Raw genomic sequence first — 26169 nt, 5'->3', positions numbered from 1 at the left:
GTGAAGGAAGGAACTACAAACTGGCAACTATATGCTTCACCGATACTGCGTTTCACAATTGTTGATAGCATAATTATTATTTTCGTTTACATTCTCAAAGTAGCAACCTAATTCGGCTTAACAACAATCATAGCCCTGGGCGTTATTAGTTTACCCAATCTTTGAACAATTGTCGATGGTCCCAAGAAGATGTCAGGCATCAGAAGAAGTTCACTTCTGGATCTTAAAATTTCAAAGAGGATACCATATAAGGCACTCCTCATATATGTCAATAGTACCGTATGACCCCGCCATGATAATTTTTTTAAATATTATTATAATGTCAGGGTGCAGTGGAAAGCGAGGTGCAGTTTAAGACCTTACTAAGGAGTATCACTCATTCACTCACTTTTTATTAAGTCACTTATTCATCAATTTAATTATATTAAATAATTAATAATAATTAATTATAGCGAAGTTCAACGATTGCTTATCGTCTGCGTATTTGTACAATTTATGACTATCTTAATATTTGTAGACGGTGTATATGTAATACCGAAACCCGGACGCTAACGAAGTTTTAGGTCAAAAAAGTTATCAGAAAACCGATTTGTTACACTTTCAAATATTAACCCACGCGTTTTGAGGCGTTATGGTGCTCAATTTGTGACAGATTTTTATATAGTAAAGAAATAGCTTGAGTGTAATTGACATAAAAGTGTGTTATAATATAGTCTAAAACAATCTTAATTGCTTTATGATTTTAAAAGTATTAATAATAAATAAAGAACACAATTTTAAGCTGCTACGATTTAATCAACAACCCAGATCAAAATGAAAAGACAGTGGTGGTTTACCATCAAGCACAATTGATATTGTAGAAGCAATAAACAGTTATATACAATTTATTGCCTTAAAATCAGTTTTCAATCCTTTTGTTTGTAGATACTATTTGCAAAAGCAGTTAAAGGTGACAACATATTTTTTAAGTAAGTAAAAGGGAGAGTCCTGACAAACATCAACAAAGTAAACTTTTCCTGAACTTTTTACTTTCTCTCACAATACACCGATCATAACCGGCAATCGCCACAAAAAGTTTGATCACTCAAACTATTGATCAAGGATTTATTACAACTCTTCCCAAATCACAATAATAACTGCCTGCTTGTTTCAAAATCCCAAACAAACACAAAACCGCTTTTGTGTACAATATTTGAGCCTCTCAAACACACAATTTCCACAAGCGATGATTGGCTAATATTGGTGAATAATATACACTATTTAAATGAGCGACATATGTGGAAGTGACAATATTTTATAATTGTCTTGTACTATGAAATAGTTTGTATAATAATCAGTTATGTTTGCAAACTTCTCGCAACCATTAGCATGCCGATAGTTTATTGAAATGACCTTTGCTCGAAACCCGTCACTTTCCAGCATGCAGGCTTCGAATTAGTGACGCTGATCATTTCCAAACTTTCGGTTGCAAACCCATGCATGATTGACCAATAATGCTCCGGAAAATACTTTTAAACTTTGACATCGAAAGTAAACTTGGTCTCAAGCGTTTCGAATGAATGACACAATTTCATAATACTTTTGAGAAACACATCGCTTATAATGGAAGGTTAAACCACTGTCTTTGGACAGAGTGATCTTGTTTTACGCGAAACTTATTGTCTAATCATGCAGTTTATATCTGTCACTTTAAAAGAAACCCATTATAAAACAATGATCTGGAATTAATGTATATACATACGTATATATACATGTGTTATATACAGGACAAACAATACATGCTTCATGATATAATAGGGGCCGTCATGTTTTTTGACGAAATAAAAAACAAACACTTGGTTTTAAAATTAACTCTGAGCCAGTTGTGTCATCCATACTTGGGAAAGATTTTGTCCGATAACATATAAAACTTAAGATTTCATAAACATAACAACCGTCTGAGTTAGTTAACCTGTTCGAACTGTGAAAGCAACAGCGTAAGTTAGGAATTGTGAAATAATACACGTTTAATTAATATTGTTGTGATGAATGCCATTTTGTTTTTGCACACCAGCGGAAGGGGTGGGTTGTGATCAAAAGGGACTCTATCAACCTTTAAGTGAGTTTTAAACATCTTAAAATTGGAAGCCTATAAACAAAAGGTGGATGTTTTTTTCGAGCGTCAGTATAACTTTGTTAGTGTTCTAAATCACTGATTATGTCGATTTGATGACAAAATAGTACATGTGATCAACGTGTATTATTTCAAGATCTAACCTTAAAGTAGTTCTTGTATCACGTGTTTTATTTCAAGATCTAATCTAAAATAGTAGTTCAAATTACAATTTGGATGGCTACAACAGAACAATTTTAATAATTCAACCAATGTTATCAAACTCAAAAGATATTTATTGACACACGAAAATGTATTTTCAGTACTATATAAAGATGTTAATTTGTCAAACGTGTTATTGCGCTACATTTTAAAGATTGCTCTTGTTTTATTCTGAGACAAAAAGTTGGAAAATTCTCACATCGTTAGTACGGAAATTTTCTATATATATTTATTATTGAAGAGCATCTTATGACTACAAATATGAAACACTGAATGAATAATTTACACAATAGACGATTTCTGAACTTAAGAGAAAATGTTTTCATTTTGATTCAGTCTGTAAAAAACTAACTTAAAGGAAAGCATAACTATACTTTCTTGTGGTGACTTAAAATACAACACCAAAATTCTTACATAAACATTTTTCACTTAGCAAACTTTTGATTTTGGCAAATGGAGCCAAATGTGTTTGTACATTCATTCATGTATGACGCAGTATCGATCGTTTTCTAAGTGAACGTACGGTGTTAAAACCATTACTTGTCATGTAAATCACCGTTTTTATATTTCAAGTGTCTGCAACGGAAACACTCAAAGGAGCACGTTTTGACCGCTTAATGGTGCCAAACAATTACATGTTAAATTGAATGTAATTTAACCCATTGATCACCTTAGTAAAAGCATGTAGAATTTATATGCAGAGGATGTATATCATTTACCAATGTGTACAGAACATTTTTTCAGGTCAAGAGTATTAAAAAAGCTAGATGTGTATCTAGTAATGGAAAAACAACTATTATGAATTGTAAATATATGCAAACCAGGGGTGGGGGGGGGCATGCGTATGCGGGAGCTTACCGGGTTAAGTGATGTTGGTTGGAACTTAGTTCCGAGATGGCGTCGCTTTCGTGTTTTTCGAGAAAGAGTAGCGGATATTTTCACCCGGTAAGCCACTTGATATTTATATATCTCTTTAATGATTACGAACGTTCGGCTCTTAAGTGTTAGCGCTTCCAGCTTTTTTTGTTGCAAGATCGTAGACTTCGGTAGTTTGCGAAGGAAAACCGTCCACAAATGTGTATTCTACTTACGAGACGTTCGAGAAATCGGATGTACACATATCATTTTCTCTTACAATACACAGTATAGCCGCAGGTGTACAGAAAAATATTACTTAAATCACGATTATTTTTACTTTTCCGTCGCCGTTTCATCTCTTACTAATGTATTTCCCGAAACTTTGGATTAACATTTTTGGAATTGACTTCCTTTTTCAGCACATTTATTTGGACCTGACTTCCAAATGACAAACCGTTCCTTAATACGTTAAAAGGTTTTACACGAAAAAACTGTCGTGAATGACTTCCGCATTGGTGCGGCTGTTTTGTAGACGTAAATGACTTCCGCATTGGTGCGATTTTTTTTTTGAGAACATTATATCTTACTAAATCAAGAGTTATCTTTTTTAAATTAATTGTTATATTAATAGTTTGTATTATTATACATTTTCTCACATACTTAACGCTAACATTTGCTGTGCTTAATATAAGGCATTTGACGGTATTATTTAAACATTGGGATTCTTACCTGTTTATTTTAACACAAATGAACATCCTTATATTTGAATATGCTTACTAAACGGAACACTATGCTTACTATATCCAGGTATAAAGACGCATGTTACAGACATTAAAGATGGCAAGATTAAAAAAGAAGGCGTTACGAACTGTGTTCCGCTCTAGAAAGCGAATGATACATGAAAACTCAGCAATCAACAAAAAAGATAACGTCAAAGTACCACGCCGGTTAAACACGAAAAACATTGACATATACGTGCAATATAAGTGTAATTAAAGAAAACGGAAAAGGTTAAAGCCGGTTCGATACTATTAAGAGGTTGTTATGACCAAATGCTACCATTATTGCGATTTCGAAAGTCTGATATAGGCCATGTCCTAATAGGGGTGACCATGCACCCCCTGGGATTAATTTTAACCTATACCAAGTTGTTCAGTAACTAAAGTAAGTAAATTTTTTCACTTGTCCTCAAAGATAAACTCAATTAAAAGTGTTCATATCAACCACTTTCCATGGCAACCGCCACTCAAAGTTAGAAAATGGACCAGGGCGACTATATCACATAATCATTATATTATATCTAATCGTAATACAACCAAATTAGTGTTTAGCCAAAGGTTACACATTGTGCTTCATTTTTAAGACCCAATTATATATTAATCTTATTTGCATATTCATTAATATTAATGAGAATCTCCGAAAATCGGAAAATTTTCTCAAAATGTACTAAAAGTTTGAAAAAACTGTTTTAAAACCAATGTATTCTTTCTTTATATGACTGGAAATAGCAATAAAGAAGAGGAATTATGCAGTAGCATTATTTGTTGCCATACCTTGTTTACTCAGAGTTATTCCCTTAATAAAAAAGTCATTTGCATTGCAACTTGTAAACAGTAAAAATGTTAAAGCTATATACATTTTTCCAATCCCAATATTGCATTTCTGATGTTGTAAATTAATTTTACCTTAACTATTGTCCCTATTTTGAGTAAATAGAAATATTCAAGGAAAGTTGAAACATAGTACAAGGGTTATTTTCCTGGAAAACAAAACGTGTCATAGTACTCGGATGTGACATCATTAGGATAGTATTAGATCAAAGTAACAAAGAAAAACGGTCTTATACAAATCATAAGTTTTAGTTGAGCATATATATCTGTTTTGATATGTACGTTATCAGATATTCCATGCCATTTCCAGTTGTTTGCAGTAATTATCCAGATTTATCACTCAGTGAACGCAGTTTATGTTAATATGAATTGATCAGTTTAATACTAGAAACTGTTTAACGACCAAAACTTTTATATATCTAGTTTGTGAAGTACATTGTCACGTTTTAACCTGATAATCAACTTGCTCAACGAATTAAGAGGTATGTCTTCACACACATTCACTTTACCTTCCTCCTTTAGAAATCTTTTTACCAACCATGTTGAAGTAAGCACAGGTAAGATGCAAGGTGCCAATAAGGACAATGTGGTTCTTGTATTTATCTGGGTTGTTCCATATCAAGGTAAAATGTAGTGACTGTATATGCCTGTCCGACCTCACTTGTATCTTGATCTGCATATCTCAGGCACGCCTGTACTGTACTGTACTCTGTGATTGGATGATTGATCACATGATAGTAATCGATTATGGTAAGCCTAGTCGGTGATCTTCCTGTAACTGATACAAATCCTGTCCAGCCTGGTATTTCGTGTCCATGTGCAGACTTATCATTCCTTATGAATATCCAAAGAATATTTTTCTAATTGCTTACAGTGTTTGTTAGCTCGTATTCTGGATATGATCTTTGTTTGATTGTGTAATGTGGACTCTTTCGTTGTCAAACCCGCAGCTCGGTAGTTCCTCTTGTACAGGTGCTGCAAGGAGTCTGTTCTTGGTTCGAGGTATCTCGCCAACAACTGGACCAACACCACCAGGATCATCTGTTTCACAAATTACATCCTGAAGCATTATTCCGTGTGCAGTATGGACTGAATCTGTTCCTCACAGAGTTTTTATCAGTTGATCAAATTATCAAACTCCGAGTGGAAGACAGAGGGCACATTAGGATCTCTGATGATTTGGTTAGTCAGTAATGACGAATTCTCTTCTAACGCGTTGGCAATTGCAGTTTCTAGTTCAATACCCAAAGCATGACTATCACTGTGACCCAATCGATTCATAAGTGTTGTCAGTTGATGACTTCTGTACGGATGCCTCAATGTAATGGCAATTAACACATGTTTGGGTAAACAAATATAACATAAATAAAGCCATAAGGCTGGCCACCAGAACGGTTTAATAATCCACATCTTTATGACAATTGATGCCTTATAAATTAACAGTTTCACCACGATATGTTTTATTATGTCCATCGGAAGAACATGATACAAATACGATCATTTTACATGATACCATGCCATACCATAATCCGAATTTCGATTTCGACTTCATAATATGGTGTACGATGAACTAAATATACATAACACGTTTCTTTAAAACTCTCTTTTTTGAGGCACACTTTATTCAAACAGGTAAACATGTATGTGTTAGCGAAGAAGGAATTGTCACGTTTTTGTTGTTTTCGGCCTTCTGACGATGATAAGTGTCATTTGTCTAAGCGAAAAAAAAGTAAGTGGCGAATTATAGTCGACGAATGACAACTTATTATGCTCGAATGACGAAAATATATTTTTAGAATTGTCGGCATTTTATTTATTTACTAGATGGAAGTGGGCTAGTCTTAAATTTCTTTTAAACCAGTCATAATTTGAACAAACGTTTCAAAATCATATGAAAAAAATCATGACTGCACCTCATTACTACGTAATTTATTTCATTTCGCTAATATCGGATATTTAAAACAACAACAACACATGTTTAACAATTTAGGCATATGGGAAGTTTTGATAGGGCGTAGAATATAAAACTACCCTAATGGACACCCGTGCACATGAGAAATCAAGATTGATAATAAAATGTCGTAACTTTATTTGATTTCCGAAATTGGGAAAGAATTGAATCAAAAAGTAAGTGAATACGTTCTACTTTGTAAATATACGTTATAATTAAAGTTTTCATTATTTACAACACTAATTCATAATAGCAATGTTTGTTTTCAATTTACAGTTTGTATAATTTAGTATCTCTAATTCAAAAAAAGTCATGTTTCTGTTTATAAAACGTAACGAAAACTTCAATTGAAATTCTTGTTTACATAGGAAGTAATTAATATGGGTTGCAACGGGTAGCAAATTGTTGTGGGGTCGGGTCTGATACCGTTTAGCGGGTCTGGTATTTTCAGGTCGGGTATACATATGAAAGCAAGGTCAATTATTATTTGTTCCAACTGGAAACAAAGAATGCGTTCGCCATTTTTTCCAGGAAGTAATATCTTGGAATTTCTCTGCAAATTATCTTTAACAGTTAATATATTTAACAAATATTACTAAAGAAAAAAATAAAACATTGTTTTGAACATACTTTTATTCAGTTTAAATGTAATGAGAAAAACATAAACATTATATTTCATAAAAGTGTCAGAAATTTGATTTTATACATGAACAGCGTTAATGATGTCAAATATGGATTTATTAGACACCTGAAGACCAACGGAGTGCAATATTTGGTGGACATATCAGGTGTAAGTATGGTGACTAAGTTGAGACTAAGTTGTCTTAAGCTCGACTGGATAAATACGGGATCAGCAATGAGGAATAACACGATTCAATATCGTTAAGAAGTATTTTTTTCAAATACTATACCCGTACAAAAAAGTTTGAGTTAATGTTAATGAAAAAAATAATGCCGGTATTTTCGAATTCGCGGTGTTTCCCTAGAACAAAATAATCAGTATGTGTTATTTTCGTTTCCAGATGCATTACATGTCCATCCGAATAGCAGTTATATTACTGACAGGTATTGTACACATTATCATGAATTTTACACATTATACATTATTGATAGGGCAAAACAGTAAAAACTATAGTACACAAAAAGAAGTTTCAGAAATATCTTAACACAGCTTTGAAATGTAATCATAGTATGCATTCATATGTACATGTATTATGCATAAATGTACAGGCACAGCTAAAATAGATAATATATATCTCCGTTCGTGTTTCCCATACATCGTATTCACAACGTTAAACAGAGACAACATATATTTCAGTAATGATGACAAACTTGGTGGAAGCGTTGAAAAACGGTGATGTATGTGTGTGTTCAACAGTGTCTACAAAAGGTATGAAATAAATGTTTTAAATGCTTTTATTGAAGAAAAAACACATTTGAATTTGACAGACCAAACATATTAACATGTCTCGTCATCGATGTCGTATTTTTTTATAATCGAGACGCAAAGTTATGGTAGACATTGTTTCATAATAGATAATAAATAAATAAATATCAACAGGTTCACCAACAGTATCAACAACATCTTCTTCAATTATAACGCCATCATCAATATTCGTACCAAACACAACAACCGCACCAAAATCAACAGCCGCACATAACACAACAACCGCACCAATATCAACAGCCGCACATAACACAACAACCGCACCAAAATCAACAGCCGCACATAACACAACAACCGCACCAATATCAACAGCCGCACAAAACACAACAAGAGCACCAATATCAAAAGCCGCACAAAACACAACAACCGCACCAATATCAACATCCGCACATAACACAACAACCGCACCAATATCAACAGCCGCACATAATACAACAACCGCACCAAAATCAACAGCCGCACATAACACAACAACCGCACCAATATCAACAGCCGCACATAGCACAACAACCGCTCCAATATCAACAGCCGCACATAACACAACAACCGCTCCAGAATCAACAGCCGCACATAACACAACAGCCGCACCAATATCAACAGCCGCACATAACACAACAACCGCACCAATATCAACAGCCGCACATAACACAACAACCGCACCAATATCAACAGCCGCACATTACACAACAACCGCACTATTATCAACAGCCGCACATAACACAACAACCGCACCAATAGCAACAGCCGCACATAACAAAACAACCGCACCAATATCAACAGCCGCACATAACACAACAACCGCAACAAAATCAACAGCCGCACATAACACAACAACCGCACCAAAATCAACAGCCGCACAAAACACAACAACCGCACCAATATCAACAGCCGTACAAAACACAACAACCGCACCAAAATCAACAGCCGCACTTAACACAACAACCGCACCAATATCAACAGCCGCACATAGCACAACAACTGCAACATATCAACAGCCGCACAAAACACAACAACCGCACCAATATCAACAGCCGCACAAAACACAACAACCGCACCAATATCATCAGCCGCACATAACACAACAACTGCAACAATATCAACAGCCGCACATAACACAACAACCGCACCGATAGCAACAGCCGCACATAAAACAACAACCGCACCAATATCAAAAGCCGCAAATAACACAACAACCGCACCCACATCAACAGCCGCACATAACACAACAACCGCACCAATATCAACAGCCGCACATAACACAACAACCGCACCAAAATCCTCAGCCGCACATAACACAACAACCGCACCAATATCAACAGCCGCACATAACACAAGAACCGCACCAATATCAACAGCCGCACAAAACACAACAACCGCACCAATATCAACAGCCGCACATAACACAACAACCGCACCAATATCAACAGCCGCACATAACACAACAACCGCAACAAAATCAACAGTCGCACAAAACACAACAACCGCAACAAAATCAACAGCCGCACATAACACAACAACCGCACCAATATCAACAGCACCACTTAACACAACAACCGCACCAAAATCATACAGTCGCACATAACACAACAACCGCACTAATATCAACAGCCGCACATAACACAACAACCGTACCAATATCAACAGCCGCACATAACACAACAACCGCACCAAAATCAACAGCCGCACATAACACAACAACCGCAACAATATCAACAGCCGCACATAACACAACAACCGCACCAATATCAACAGCCGCACATTACACAACAACCGCACCAAAATCAACAGCCGCACATAACACAACAACCGCACCAATATCAACAGCCGCACATAACACAACAACCGCAACAATATCAACAGCCGCACAAAACACAACAACCGCACCAAAATCAACAGCCGCACATAACACAACAACCGCACCAATATCAACAGCCGCACATAACACAACAACCGCACCAATATCAACAGCCGCACATAACACAACAACCGCACCAATATCAACAGCCGCGCATAACACAACAACCGCACCAATATCAACAGCCGCACATAACACAACAACCGCACCAAAATCAACAGCCGCACATAACACAACAACCGCAACAAAATCAACAGCCGCACATAACACAACAACCGCACTAAAATCAAAATCAACAGCCGCACATAACACAACAACCGCACCAATATCAACAGCCGCACATAACACAACAACCGCACCAATATCATCAGCCGCACATAACACAACAACCGCACCAAAATCAACAGCCGCACATAACACAACAACCGCACCAATATCAACAGCCGCACATAACACAACAACCGCACCAATATCAACAGCCGCACATAACACAACAACCGCACCAATATCAACAGCCGCACATAACACAACAACCGCAACAAAATCAACAGCCGCACGTAACACAACAACCGCACCAATATCAACAGCCGCACATAACACAACAACCGCAATAAAATCAACAGCCGCACATAACACAACAACCGCACCAATATCAACAGCCGCACATAACACAACAACCTTACCAATATCAACAGCCGCACATAACACAACAACCGCACCGATATCAACAGCCGCACATAACACAACAACCGCACCAATATCATCAACCGCATATAACACAACAACCGCACCAAATTCAACAGCCGCACATAACACAACAACCGCTACAAAATCAACAGCCGCACATAACACAACAACCGCACCAATATCAACAGCCGCACATAACACAACAACCACACCAATATCAACAGCCGCACATAACACAACAACCGCACCAATTTCAACAGCCGCACATAACACAACAATCGCAACAAAATCAACAGCCGCACATAACACAACAACCTCACCAATATCAACAGCCGCACATAACACAACAACCGCACCAATATCAACAGCCGCACATAACACAACAACCGCCAAAAAATCAACAGCCGTACATAACACAACTTCCGCACCCATATCAACAGCCGCAAATAACACAACAACCGCACCAATATCAACAGCCGTACATAACACAACAACCGCACCAAAATCAACAGCCGCACATAACACAACAACCACAACAAAATCAACGGCCGCACATAACACAACAACCGCTCCAAAATCAACAGCCGCACATAACACAACAACCGCACCAATATCAACAGCCGCACAAAACACAACAACCGTACCAATATCAACAGCCGCACATAACACAGCAACCGCACCAATATCAACAGCCGCACATAACACAACAACCGCACCAATATCTACAGCCGCACATAACACAACAACCGCACCAATATCAACAGCCGCATATAACACAACAACCGCACCAATATCAACAGCCCCACATAACACAACTACCGCACCAAAATCAACAGCCGCACATAACACAACAACCGCACCAATATCAACAGCCGCACATAACACAACAACCGCACCAATATCAACAGCCGCACATAACACAACAACCGCACCAAAATCAACAGCCGCACATAACACAACAACCGCAACAACATCAACAGCCGCACATAACACAACAACCGCACCAATATCAACAGCCGCACATAACACAACATCCGCTCCAAACACAACATGGAGTCTGGCACTGAAAAGAAGAAGGAGGTCTTCCGATGAAAATATTTGGTTTTGGACTAATGGAAAATGTCGGTGTGACGGTACCGTGGAAACCCATAGAATCGGTATGATCCTGTTATATTATTCACCGCATATTTAACGCAAGTTACAAGGTTAAATGTCGCACTAAACGTTTGACGTTAAATGCTGTAATCTGACAAAAAATGTTGTTACCAACGTTACATGTCGCAAAACCGTGTGACGCTATAAAATTAAAATGTAACGCAAAATTAATATGTTACAACAAATACGTGACGAAATAAGCCGCAGTGTCAATGATAAATGTCGTACTCCTTTATTTGAACTAATATGAAATCGCGAAAACTCGTGAAGGCGATAATTGGAAATTCCAGAACGATACATCTTCAATGATACCAATATGTTTATAATTATACAGCTTTTGAATTAGACAGGTGAATATTGTTTGGATGATTGGTATGGATTTCAAACTAACAAGAATCATAACTTATAGATGTCAATGAGTACTACTAGAACTTCATTCCTGTCTTACTATTATGTGTAAGTTGTGTTATGTAATCAATTTACGACTACGGCAACAAACACTTTGTATATTGAATACTATTATCGACATTATCTTTTAATCCAGAAAGTATGTCAAGGAGATATCATGTGAGATACAGTACTCGAATCATTTTAGCCCACCTAAGTACAACCATCTCCTGGCGAGCCATAAGGATACCGCGATGTACATCGTTCGTCCGTTAGTTCATCCGTGTGTGCGTCCACTTTTTTCAAACGCCATCTCCTACTGAACATTTGGGCAAAAATAAACGAAAATTTGATTAATGTTCCGTAGACGGTCCTGAAAAGGGTTTTATGATCCCGGTTTGATGATCAAGAAGGACAAAGGTCCAAAATGGGTTTTGAACATAAAAACTTTAAAAATCACCTCTGACACTGCATGGCCCAAAGATTTAATCTTGTTTTGTAACATCGTAGCAAAACCGTTCCGGTTCGTTGATCAATTAGATCATGGACCCCCCCCCCGCGCTACAAAGGCGTTTTAAAAATAAAATAAAATATTTTACAACGAAATTGCATTGCCAAGAGGTTCAAGATTTGGTATTTAACATTGTATTGATGTCTTCAAGTTATGCTCTTCTGGTACAAACTGAATACCATCCCCCGGACTCAATTATTTCAAATTAACTTATATCTTTTTAAATTAAATGCTTAAGAAACAAAATAAATATAGTAATAAGCGAACTATATTTTGTAGTGTTATGTCGCGGTTTTCTTAAACTCAAAATATTATTTTAGTTTACAGTGTTTTACAAAATGTATCGATTTGCATCCATGTACCTTTACAGGAACCTTTAGGGCGAAGTTCTGTTTAAAAGGTAGACGCATGCACGCAAGGATGACAGACATCACGCTATCCCAAGAAAAACGGAGTAGCCTAAGGGAATGCGCCTTTTTAGTGGTTATGTTACAAAAGAAATCGGCAAAACAATGTGTTGAGACACTTAGCGTTACATTTGAGACGAATAGCGTCAGGCGTTTGGGGGACATTTAGCATTGGTTCAGACATTTGCGTCAGATTTGCAACACTCAGCGTCAGTAGGTCATTTAGCTTGACGATGATACTAGGTGAACGTATAATGCTACATTTGTGCAGGCATTTACAAAGCTTCTATATAAAATAAATCTTTGATTTCACTTAAATGAAACTTTAAGTAAAATATTATGTGCGAAATTGATTGTGTTATGTTTATGAAAAGGTGAAACCATTACTCTGTATTAATGTTGTATCGTATATGTTTATATCTTTATGTTAACAGACTAATACACGAACTAGCAACAGATAAAAGAAATGAAATCGTCAAAGGAAATGTCATTTGATAATTCTATACACGTGTGTGTATCTGTACGCTCCGAATGCGTTCATTCTATTATATACGAAATCTTTAACTAATCCCAGGTAACGTTCACGTACGTTGAATATTTTCAGCTGATGTAAAAATTGCAGTGCCTCTGCAGGCTAAGATCGCAGTCAACTTCTCGGAAGAATTAGCAAACACAAAATCGGCAAAATTTAAAGAATAGCAAACACAATATCGAACAGCGCTAATGTATACATCGCTTTTACCTAATGACTCATCAGATAAGTGTTCTAATAATAATTATAATAATAATAATAATAATACATCCAGTCACACTGCTCCACTTATCTAAATTAAATTATTGCATCTCAATTACTTTTCAATTTACAAATGCTATATACGTAAACAGCACATGCAGTGATGTGAATATATTATTTAGATTTAGAATAATATCAATTGTATGAAAGTATGTGTGCTTTTTTAGCTGACAGAAAAGTTCAAAGATATCAACAGATTCCAATACGTTCTTGTCCAAAATTTCACGTGAGTAACGATAATATTGTTATAATATAAGAACATATACTTACAAAGAACAAACATGGAACATGAGGCATACCAAATATAAAGTCCTATTGTTAAACCGGTATGGGTTATATATGCTGCACAGATAAAACATATAAAGAGGCAACACAACAGTCTATGTGGTTTATATTGAAAACAGTGTTAGTGTGTTAAACTGCACTTTGGACTTTGAACATTGAATTATACATAATTTAACAACTGTTCGCAACTTTGTTTGATCCAAATAAATCAAGTTTAAACGCTGTTCTTTTCTGAAAACAACTAGTTTTGTAATATTCTTTCTTTGGTGTTTAGGAATCTTGAACATTATGGCAATCATTTTAAAACCCGTATGGTATTAGGTATAACAATACATCAATTGAAACAAATTGTGTTTTGTATAGAAATGGTAGTGTCGTTTGCAACTACGAGGTAGTGTTTCAAGGAAATAATCTTACTGAAGAAGCGAAAAAAATCATGTTGATATCGATAAAGGTTCATACGTCACTGTCGATAACACCAGCTACCCAGTGGAATTTAATGTTACCTATATCCAAGCCGTTTTCCAAAAAGGTACGTATTCATGATATGTACTCTTTAGTGGTGATCGTAACGTTAGTTGTGTTTCATTGACTTTAATGATATGATTTTTATTAATATTTAAATGAAACTCCAATATAACTTAGTTAAATTGAACATGAACACGTCATCTCATCAAAAATTCGCTTTGTTTATGAAGCCTACTAAATCAGACAAACAAAGAAGCGTGGCGCATAATACGCCAAACTTAAAATAGTTAGTAAAATCGATATTATCGCTACATGCCGTTACTTACAAAAGTGTGATGGTTAAACAAGTTTTTGTTACTATTATCACATATAACATTCATGTTACTTAAACGTTACCTTGATATAATAACTGTACTATTGACGTTTTCCAAGCCGCAAATAACTCGGGATGCCCGTTTGTTCAGAGCCCATGTGGTAAGAATGACGCGACACAATGTGATTCAGGCAACATACTATGTGTTCAACCATGTGGTAAGCCCGGGGCCATCAGCTGTGGCGAATATGGTTCTTGCTTTTTCGACCAAAGAACGCAGTCAACCGCGTGCAGGTAAAACCATGCTATGTCGTCTGTTGCTAAATTTGGCATTGTTTCAAATTGTCTGTCATCTTAATTTGTATCATACATTTATAATAACAACACAGCTTCAATGTAAAAAAAAATAAACTCTTAATATAGATTGTGAATGTAAACATATACAATTTCGATTTCAAGTGCACAATTCAAGAATGTTTTACCGTAACATGGACTATTCCTGTACTGGTACACAATAAATTTTCTATATATTCCCCAACCTGATTGAGCAATAATTTAATGGCTGCTACTATATTAACATGTAACGATCCCAACTTATAGTCTTTTACATTGTGACAATAGAAGAGAACCAATAGCCATGCATTTATAAGCCTTTATTTCAATTGCTAGCGCTTTACTCTAAATGATAAAAAATATTTCGACACTCGCGTGTTTTACTGATAAATTTTGAAAAATCAGAACCAGTCTCTCGTACCCATAGATGCGACGAAAGCGACACACATGTCTTTAGTGGTAAACATTGCAAAGTGAAGGTGGAGAGACTACAACTGGAGTCCAAGTATATTATTTCCATAGCAGTCAGCGCGGGCGTGGTTGTAGTGATCGCTGCGACGGTGGTCATCGTGTGTCTTTTTTCCATGTCCATGATTTATTATATAGTGCAATGGTTTGTCAGTAAACGATGAATTTGCTATTTCCCTCAGGCAAAACAATGGTAGTCTCCACTTTATTCGCTTCAAATATTAGGAGGGTAGGTCGGTTTCTTCCTTTTTTTCTTTACACTACATAAGTTATTCCTACATCTAAAACAACAACAACATATGTAATGACAACAATCTTCTTTTTTGTTATATAGTTTTAGTTATGTAAAAAATTTGATGGAAAGTAGCAAAAAGTTTCCAATAATCAACCTGAATACCTAAAACAAAGATAAGGTTTATCACACAAATGAAGGGAAGGGTCAATCGAATGAGCTGGAAAAAAACACTTGTCCATGCGTAATGGTGGTTCATAATCAAAGCTGAGGATGAATTTACTGTTTTAAAAAGCTCTTGTTTTTGTCTTATAATTTAGTTTCACTTAAACTTAAAGCTTGACATTATAATTTTAGTATTTACTTTTATTTGCAATCTTTCATTGACTATTTAATTGGCATTAAATAGTAATACGTAAAGTTTGTACAGAACAATTCCATTATCTCTACGTGCAAACAGATTCATCGAAATCTGAAAATTAAAATAGAAAGTTTGATTCATATTAAAGCTAAGTAAAGAATACCATTGGGCTAGAAACATGTGCGGATTGGTTCGATTAAAAATATATAATGACATTCGTTCATTTAAGTTTATTTAAAAACTTAAATATTTTTTGCTATACACATATGCGTGAGTTTCTTTCTACAGTGGAGAAGACATTGCGCTAGATAACCTAAAAAGATCAAGTCGGACACAATCCGAGAACAGTTACGAGAAGTTTAGAAGGCAGCACACATAAAAATGGGTGCCTTCAAACGGGTCAATTAGTGACCTCGAAAGGTCAGGGGATACGAAGGTACTGGGCGGCATGGAACACAAAGTCACAAGGGACGAGAAAGGCAATGAGGTGATGTTTTCTTATTTATTATTCTTATGCTTTTAGGTTTTCCACAGAATAAAGTTTATTCTTCGAAACAACTGCATTTAACCTACAGGTAAAAACCTACTTAATCGATGCATTAATGAGCATCACTTGATGCGCAATGAGTAAAAGTTAAAGCGAGAAATACCTGCACTATCCGTCTGCAAACAGACACTCGCTGTTTCAGAGGCGACCTTATTGCCTGCTGAATTGGCAGCACATCTGCTGCGGGCGGGTTGATGAGAATTCGTCCCTTCTGGACATGCCTTCCAGGCGCTACCAAGGTTTGTGTAATGAACACCTTAGTGGACTTGGTAATTATTAGGGTCTGTTCCCCATCCTGTGTCTTTCGAATAGAGTTTCTTACAGACAGAGTGGTGCCAGTTTGAAATTTCATGAATTTGGACTGGTCATAGATGGTGACCTTAATCACCTGCACGCCATCACTTGCTGCCACAGTCAAACTTCGTCTTTCTTCACCATTGCTAGCGAAATATGTAGATGGCTGATTTCTGGCCACGATCAGTAAATTTAGGGCTCTCTCTAATGGCCCTGATGCCCGGTTTCTAAAAACTTCCTCAATTAAAGCCATCTGAAAAGAATTTATGTAACGTATTGAACACATTATTTTGAGCTCATGTCATTGCCTGGTGTTAATATATTTAACCAGGGTTGGCACCAATCGACTGCCTCCGTTTTTAACCAGCGTTTTTTACCGGTTAAAACTGCCCCGGTCAATACTCCTGAAGTGGTCATTACTGGTCGATTGAACTTTACCCCCAATTTTGATTAGCATTCCATGCTTAATTAAACAATATTGATAATATAAATTACACAGACATTTTACTAATAATGTCTTAAGCTATTAATAGCCCCTATTTTATACCTGTTCATGCAATGTGTAGGTCAATCTCTCAAAATTTTGTAAATAAGTCGAAGTTGGTCAATTTCATTTTTCTGATTGATTGAACTTTTTTTTCAATTCTAATGAATGTTCAGATAATTCCGTGTACTAGCTGTTCCTCATGTGCCACTGGGACGACCCCACAGTCTTCTCATCTATACAGGTTGGGGCACCAAAAACTGATAATAAGGCCTTAAATGGCACCTTTTTTGACACGACCCTTACTTGTAATATATCCTTGCCCAGATATCTTTAAATTCTATTTCAACAAAATAGTGAAAAAATATTTTACTTTCCTTGATATTTAAAAAAAACATAATAAGAAATGTTTATTAAAAGAAAAAAGTAATTGAAAAGAAGAGTCTAGAGCAGACCCACAATTGGAAAACATTATTTGTTTGCAAAATCAAGAACTTTGAAAATTCATTTAAAGATCAATTGAACTTTAAAATATGGAAAAAATCCTCTTAATACTTCGAAAGCAGACAAGTTAGAACAAACAATTAAATTAATAGCAAGCTATCTCCTTTTGTTTGAGCGATATCCAATAGCCTAAGGGCAGATTTGCTTCATTGTCAATATCAGAGAAATAACACTGCATGAATTTTATTACCAATTAAGGATTTATAACCATAGAAAACACAAGAGTTTTGTTTGCACATCTGCTTATGAAATAGATATATCAATAGATCAGTGAAATACTATGGTAACTTCAATACCTAGTAGTAATACTTAAGTAACAGATGTGATACACTGAGATAAAAATATTGCCTTAGTCCTTATGTACTGTATTTGAGTCCGTTTCCATAAAAATGAAGAAGAAATATTTTAACAGCTTTAAAAATTGTGTGTACAATAAATACATGTAACTCAAACAAGAGTTGTAACCATAGGATGACTTATGCCCCCTATAAACGTTTGATAGAAGTTATGAGTTTTTTTCGAAACCTAAACACAGATTTCGAAACCTAAACGCGGACCCGAGAATCTAGGTCACAGGGGTCAAAATGTGTGTGCGTATGGAAAGGCCTTGTCCGTATACACATGCATACCAAATTTGAAGGTTATATTTCACATTGATAATTCGGTTGTTAAAATTAATAAACATGATAATTCTATCTTGGTTGTGCAACCATGATAGGGAAATCAAATAAATAAAATGCTTACAACGAAACTATAACAAAAACTAGTGCCTAATGAACTTATTTAAGTATAAACTATCAGAAACTAAACTGTTTAACAGATAAATAACATAAACAAAATGTGATAATCTGCCTTTAAATCAAGTGACCCCAGGGTGGGATCATTTAAAATTGATCCAAGGGATCATAATTTGAACAATCTTGGTTTTTCTAATAAAATCTCTTCTGGTTTTCTGACTTCTATATACAAGACTTTATGGTCTGAATAGTATGATTCAAAAGTTCCACATTCTCCCAAGCAATGATACGGCAAGTCAGTATAAATATGATCTAGACAACTTCCATAGTCTGTTGTCACACAATTGATCAATTGTCTCAAACCATGTCTGTCTTTGAAAGGCTTTGCAACAGATGCATGCTCATTAAACTCAAAATTGAAATCTCCCATAAATAAAAGTTTCATATCCAAAGAGAAAGTTGAAATCCTTTCAACAAGTGACAATAGAAAAGCAGAGACATTGACAGCAGTAGCAATCTTTGGTGGACAATAAACAAAGCAGACAACAATATTTCTAATTCCTGATACAATACCATATTCTATTCCAATTACTGTGTTAAATATGACAGAAACAGTGTCTACATTGCTTTTTTGGTAAATGCTTATGCCATGTTGTGCTTGCTCATAATTTGAAGAGATCATCCTAAATCCATTCATATCAAAATTGACAGTAGGAAAAAAAGAGTTTGAAACTCTTGTTTCTACAAAACCAATAACATCTGCAGACAACAAGCTATGTTCTTGCTTGACATCTTCAATGTGTTTTTTCAAAGATCGACAATTCTGAAAGCATAGTTTTAATATCCCCTCAGATGAAGGTCCAGATTTTGGGAACATTTCAATTTGCTAAAAGGTTCGAAGGCGTTCCATTTCAGACTGGACCTCAGAGGACACAGTTATTTTGTCTGAATTGAAATTTTGGATAAACACACCAGACATATTTGACACTCTACTAAGGCCAACATAATGAATGTGGCATATTTCCTTTGACCCAAAGTCCAACACAGCTTCTTGTATTGTTGAACCATGTGCTTTATGTACAGTTATACCAGCAGAATTATAGAGAGGAAACTGGCGTCTCACAATCTGGTAAGTTTTATTAAATTTATAAGCAAACCTTCTACTTATTTCAAGGATTGGGGCCCGGGACATCAACACACATTCTATATACAAATGTCTGTATTTTGTTCGCCAGGTGCTTCCAATTGTTTTGTCATCAAATTCAACCCAAACAATACTACATCTGCATGAATTTTCAACCCTGAAGTCAAATTTTCTTATATAACATGAAGCCCCATTTGTTAGACCGTCTGTAGTGTCTATGTTTGAACACAATTCTACAGGCATGCCTAAACCAAGTTGTAGTTTCTTTTGCAAGCTCATCGTTTTACTTGGATCTTCAGGTATTCTAGATAATATGAGAGTCTATAACAGAGTCTATTGCTTCAATTGCTATTTTATTTGAAAAATTTACGTCAGAAAGTATCATTTCATTATGAGACCTAACATCTGCACGTGTACAAAATGAATGGGCCTTATGTTTCAGTGTTTGTCTATTTATACCCAAGTGTTTATATTTTTCTATTTGCTATTACAGCTAAGTCTTCCTCAGTATGAAAACCTTCTCGCAGCCTATTCAAGAGTCGAGCAAAATCACAATCATCCTTCTGCCTCATAATTTCGTCAGTTCAAAACACTGGAATAAATCTTCCCATAAGTTTGGGCCCAAACACTCTAACTCTGGTTTATGGTAAACCTGAGAAAAAAACCATGCACCAAGAACTGGTTTCAACTGATAAAGATCACCTACTGCAAGAATGCTAACTTCACCAAATGGTTTAGTGCAACCTTTAATTTCTTGTAACCTCAAGTTTATAAAATTAAACATACGCCTCCCCACCATAGAAATTTCATCTATGATTACTACTCTTAGATCACTGTAAAGTGCTCGCATAGTATTCAGTTGTTGCATGTCAAGTGGTTTGAATTGAAAACTCTGATTTGCTGGAATGCAGAATGCGGAGTGGATTGTGCTCCCTCCAATGTTATGGGAAGCTTTACCTGTAGGTGCACATAACAGCAGTTTAAATCTATCTGGACTTTCATTGCGCAAATGATTGAAATGCTTCAGAAGGGCTTGATGAAGTGTCCAAATGACTACAGACTGTCCGCAACCTGCACCACCAGAGAGGAATATGTAGAAAGGCAAGGATCTGGTTTTCACTTTTTGTAAGATATAGTAAAAGATGTTCTTCTGTTCTACATTTAATAATCTTACATGTTGCAAATACTGCTCATCACCCATTTCATTACATGGTAGACTTCCTGTGCAGACGCGTGTTCTACTTATACCCAAATCCTCACCGATATCATAGCCTTCCTCAACAGCAGAAGCAACTCCTAGATCAAAGCAACCATACATGGATGACTGTGAGCAACCTTCTTCTGCGTCCAAAAATTCTGTATGTTGCACTTCTGGATTGACAACTGAGCACAAATGTTCAACTTCAAGATCATGTAGATTTTCATAAGAGATCTCATTTTTCTCATAGTGAGATTTATTTACCTTAATCAATTCTTCTTTTGCATGATAACTTTGCTCGTATGATTCATATCCCCTAATCAAATCTTCTTCATTACGCCAAGATGAGTAAAGCATGATTTGTTCACGGAAATGTTCTTCTTTGTCATGATTAATGGGTGTAACATGATTGTAAATTACTTTCTGACAAGTACGTTTCCGTACTTCGGTTCCACACACAAATCTTACAATTTTACAATCCTCACTTTCTTCAGGCAATAACACATCGTCATCCTTATCACTTTTGTAATTTACCTCAGGTAATTCATTTTCCGCATTCAATACAACAGGCTTTTCTCTTTTTGTTTCCGTGAACAAATCATACCACGAAACAAAATCTGCGTAACTTAGATGATACAATGTTTTTGGTCTTCTTTTGTATCGCTTCAGAGCATTAGCCATTTCTATGTCTTTGGAAGAAGATGGCAAATCTTTCAGGTCTGTAAATGGCTTAATTAGAGAAGTCCTGTCCTCTGGCATTTTTGTATCAATATATACAACTTCTCGTGTGCATCTTTTAAGTGGCATCTGAAGTGTAAGATATGCTGCCTCTTGCGCTCCAATTTCAACACTAGAAAGGAACTGGCTACCTATATGTCGCACTTGTTGTCTAACATCACTGTCTAGCTCTCTAGCCTCATTACATGCGTCACGTAAAAGGTTTGACAAGCCTCTCTGACCCTTAGAGATGTAAGACACGATATAAGAAACGCAAGAATATGGGTTCAATATGTATTGTATGTCCATGTTTGCTTTCCAGCATTTCAGAAGTTCTGTATTGTAATTGTTTATGCGAGTTTCCAAAACTGAACGTTTGAGAAACACTTTAGGTCTGGAAAGAGAAGATCGAATAGCTTTAATGTATGTATTGTGAACCATCTCTAACAAATCAAGCAATTGTTGAAACGTAATGTCAGTTTGTTCTCGATTAATTTAAGACATGATATCACTTTTTCATATGTGCCAGAAACTACACCTTCTTCAGAGTCACTAATTGGATGCAAAACTTGTGTCTCAAGCATTGGAGGAATTGGAAACTCAAAGCGACAAATGGTCTTTCCATTCTTCATGCAAGAGCTTGCATGCCGATGTGTCTGGTAATTAACCAATTCAAGCAGTTTTTCATCTTGACAACATGCAATATATTTGTTTATAAATGCAGCTATCTCTTCATCTGAGGAATCACCATGAACAGGAGCACCCTTTACCCATATAACCATGTGAATGTGAGGAGATCCTCGCTGTTGAAACTCAACACGATAGAAGAAGTCTAACATTTCACCTACAGGATGAGACTGATGTTTCAAAACATGTTTAATAAAAACGTGTACTCTTTAATCAAGGTAACGAGCATAAGTCACTGGATCAGACTTAATTAAAACACACTTTTCTTGCCAAGACATAGTCTCAATATCGTTTGCAGACACATCTTTTCCATGGACAAGCTTGGCAAAATATCTTAATAAAGGTTCCCACTTGGTCTCTGCGGCCGAAAATGAGCAGAACCATGGTGGTATGCCAAGCTGACGAATCAATGCAAAAAGATCTCTTTTAGCTGCTTTCCAGTATGATGGAGAACCACGCAGTGTCCTTAAAACTCTATATCCATCATTTTGCATTGTAAGTTTGTCAACAAAACCAGGTGTTAAGATATCACCTGCTGTTAATGATATGCCTTTTGTTTTGCATTTTCTATTTGAAGATGTACTTTGTCTCTGATCTGCTTTATTTGCAACCTTTTCAGCTTAATAAAACATATTTGGTACACACAATGCAACACGTCTATCAACATTACGAAGTTCCCACACGCAAATATCACTATAAAGTTGTGCAACTGAACGAGCAGAATTTTCAAAGCGAGTCTGCCCACAGTATAATGTAGGAAAGGACAACGCTTCTGCATGGAGGTCCTGAAACAGGCCAATGGGTGAGGTTTTTTCTCCAGGAGCCACAGACAACACCTGAATAAATTCACGAAAATCTATAGCTTGAAGAAAAGTGTCAAGATTACCTGTAGGGCGATCAGCGAAGTTTTCTTCAATCCAACTATTTTCAGAATCCCTCTGTGTCTCACTAGTTTCAGAACTTCCCTCACCTTGAATAGAATCTTCAACAGGAATAGTTATTTCCTGTGGATTTTCAAGCCAAGAGTCATTTAAAACAATACCTTCATTCCTAAACAAGTTACTGTTTTTAATCAGCCATTTCGCAGCTTCAAATACTTTATTAGGACAAAGGTTTTTTGTTTAATGCAACATGGCGTTTGTATGATAATTTGCGCTTCAATTTCAACATGAGAGTCTGACTTTCATCAATCATTCTCGGCAAAATGTTCATAGTTTGATTAACATCTGCAGGCACGTTAACAATATTTCCTTTTAGATTAAGTTGACCACCTCGTGGCAGTTCACGTAGTTGCATGAAAGGCAATCTTGGAGACACCAACCTTTCTTCTAAACTGGAAAGCTCCAGTTCGTCTGGTTTTTCAGGAAACTGTAAACCATTCATCACCCAAAACTTTGGTACTTTACTCTTACGAGCATAACCATAACAAAGATGACATATCCACTCAAAACCACCTACACTTTTAAAGTTTGTAAGAAACTTATTAATACGGGATCTGTTGGAGCCCAACATTCGGTCAGTTCTTTTCACATTATGTCCGAAGAAAGTCTAATTACAACAGGAACAGAAATTATCTGGACCACTACAAACAAGCTTGTCAAATATTGAACTAAGATCTGGAGTACAGTCTGTCTGATTTGTACGGTTATTTCTAGAATTAGACATTAATACGTCTTCATTTTGAAGCATGTTGCATTCATCTGACCAGGAACTTTTTTCTACACAAGAAACTTCAGAAACATTCCAGTCATCCACACAGCCAATAACAGATTTTCCCTCGAATAAATTTTGCACCTTAAGCCTCTTTGCCTTTGAGCCTACTCCCTCAGCTGAAGTGTATACACATGTTTGACTTTGGGTAACCTTGCATCATCATAAATATGAAAAGAAAGTGGCGTAATCCTGTAACTGGTGCAAATTTTAATACATGAAGGTCACATTGTATGACATGAACAGAAGCACTCATAGATCTAGACAAATCCCGTAGAAATATAGCCAACTTGTCTACAGACTTAACAAGTCCGAGTACACATTTATCATCAGAACAACAGAGCCCATTATTGCCACGAGCGTGACTATCAAATATGTAGAACATACATGTACCGCTATCAAAGTACAATCCAACTGATGCACCATGGAACACAAGTATATGATTCCTACAAAGTGATATAGCCTTAGCTTTTGCTTGTTCCAGTGACATTTTGTCCATCTATTAGAATGTTGTCTTACATGAACCCAGACAATACTTTTTTATGACTAATGTAAACAGTTTTATTCTTATAAGAAACACGTTCAGGCAGATCTGAGGGATTCATAAGTCCTGAAATTGTGCCAGAACTGGAAAGTGCACAGTACAGATGACTACCAGCACGTAAAATATCATTTAGAGTGCTTGTTTCCATAGATGTTCATGGTTTTATATAATTTGCAGTAACTAAGAACATAAAGCAAGAAGGAACACATTGTCTTCCTCTAGCCTCTATCGGTAAACAATCTGCCGCTTGGTTGAAGTCCGCTTTGCTTAATAATGAAAACATCATTATTATTTAAATTGTTTGTCTTTTTATCGGAACCACATAATATTCATAATGAAAGAGTAATGCTTTCAAATCGTTCAGCAACTAATTGAAAATGTGTAATCAATTACTTTTTGTTGACACATATATAGATCTAAGAATAGTCAAGCATTTGTAAACTTTAAAAAAAAAAAAATTCAACACCAAGAATTAACACGTGCTAAAATCTGAACTGCAAGATTAATCATATCAACTCCAAGAATGATCATGAGCTTCTAAACTCCAAGAATTAGCATGCGTTTTCTGACCTCAAAAAATTGATCTTATATTATGCTTTTTCAACTCTTAGAATTATCATGTCTTTTTCAACGCTCAAAAACAACCATTATCAAGTAATTTTTTCAACACCAAGAATTATCAACACTAGACTGTTTTGTCAACTGAAAAAATAATCATATCAACTCCAAGAATGATCATGTGCTGTCTCAACTCCAAGAATGATCATGTTTTTTCTCAACTCTAAGAATGCTCATATGTTTTCTCAACTCCAAGAATAATCATGTGCTGTCTTGACTCCAAGAATGATCATGTTTTTTTCAACTCCAAAAATTATCATGTTTTCTCAACTCCAAGAATTTAAATATAAAAATGGTTATATTTAAAATGTTCAAATACCGCTTGACTAAGGTTCTTAGTTAATCTAGTATAAAAAATTGAACTATAACTTTTTAACACTAACAAATAATATTTGATGTACATTTTAATCTACCAATGTGTACTTAACATATATTTGACTGTATTTAATGTAGGAACCAGTTAAAATATCCATTAGAAAAAGAGATCAGGAGATGAAATATTCATTGCCTGAAACACTGACCCTGGAGCTATGTTTATATATATTTAAAC

At 35.9% G+C, this 26169-nt stretch overlaps 3 protein-coding genes across 3 annotated transcripts in view; 2 read left to right on the top strand and 1 right to left on the bottom strand.

The window, feature by feature from the left end:
- Positions 1-1939: 1939 nt before the first annotated feature.
- The window catches only part of LOC127847549 (uncharacterized), a 72326-nt gene continuing 48096 nt past the window's right edge, over positions 1940-26169 (top strand). Inside the window, exon 1 of the mRNA XM_052379559.1 lies at positions 1940-1976. The gene's annotated coding sequence lies outside the window, so the exon portion shown is untranslated. The remainder of the gene's footprint in view (positions 1977-26169) is intronic.
- LOC127849078 (sialidase-like) lies at positions 8057-13795 on the top strand. The gene is made up of 3 exons (XM_052381800.1): positions 8057-8123; positions 8295-8872; positions 13787-13795. The coding sequence occupies exons 1-3, from the start codon at positions 8057-8059 to the stop codon at positions 13793-13795; spliced, it is 654 nt and encodes a 217-aa protein (XP_052237760.1).
- LOC127847554 (uncharacterized) lies at positions 15719-17542 on the bottom strand. The gene is made up of 2 exons (XM_052379565.1): positions 17086-17542; positions 15719-16123 (listed from the first exon to the last, which is right to left on the bottom strand). Exons 1-2 carry the CDS (start codon positions 17527-17529, stop codon positions 16118-16120), a joined length of 450 nt encoding a protein of 149 aa, XP_052235525.1. The 5' UTR covers positions 17530-17542; the 3' UTR covers positions 15719-16117.

The sequence above is a fragment of the Dreissena polymorpha genome, chromosome 10 (assembly GCF_020536995.1).
Source record: "Dreissena polymorpha isolate Duluth1 chromosome 10, UMN_Dpol_1.0, whole genome shotgun sequence".
Taxonomy (NCBI): domain Eukaryota; kingdom Metazoa; phylum Mollusca; class Bivalvia; order Myida; family Dreissenidae; genus Dreissena; species Dreissena polymorpha.
Note: the sequence above shows the minus strand (reverse complement) of the source record. Positions and strands in the feature narration are given on the sequence as shown.

Bases quoted from the DNA above. Each gene is read 5' to 3' on its own strand.
- LOC127849078 (XM_052381800.1), top strand. From the start codon at position 8,057: ATGACAAACTTGGTGGAAGCGTTGAAAAACGGTGATGTATGTGTGTGT. The intron at 8,124-8,294 runs GTATGAAATAAA...AAATATCAACAG, and splicing joins TTCAACAGTGTCTACAAAAG to GTTCACCAACAGTATCAACA.
- LOC127847554 (XM_052379565.1), bottom strand. From the start codon at position 17,529: ATGGCTTTAATTGAGGAAGTTTTTAGAAACCGGGCATCAGGGCCATTA.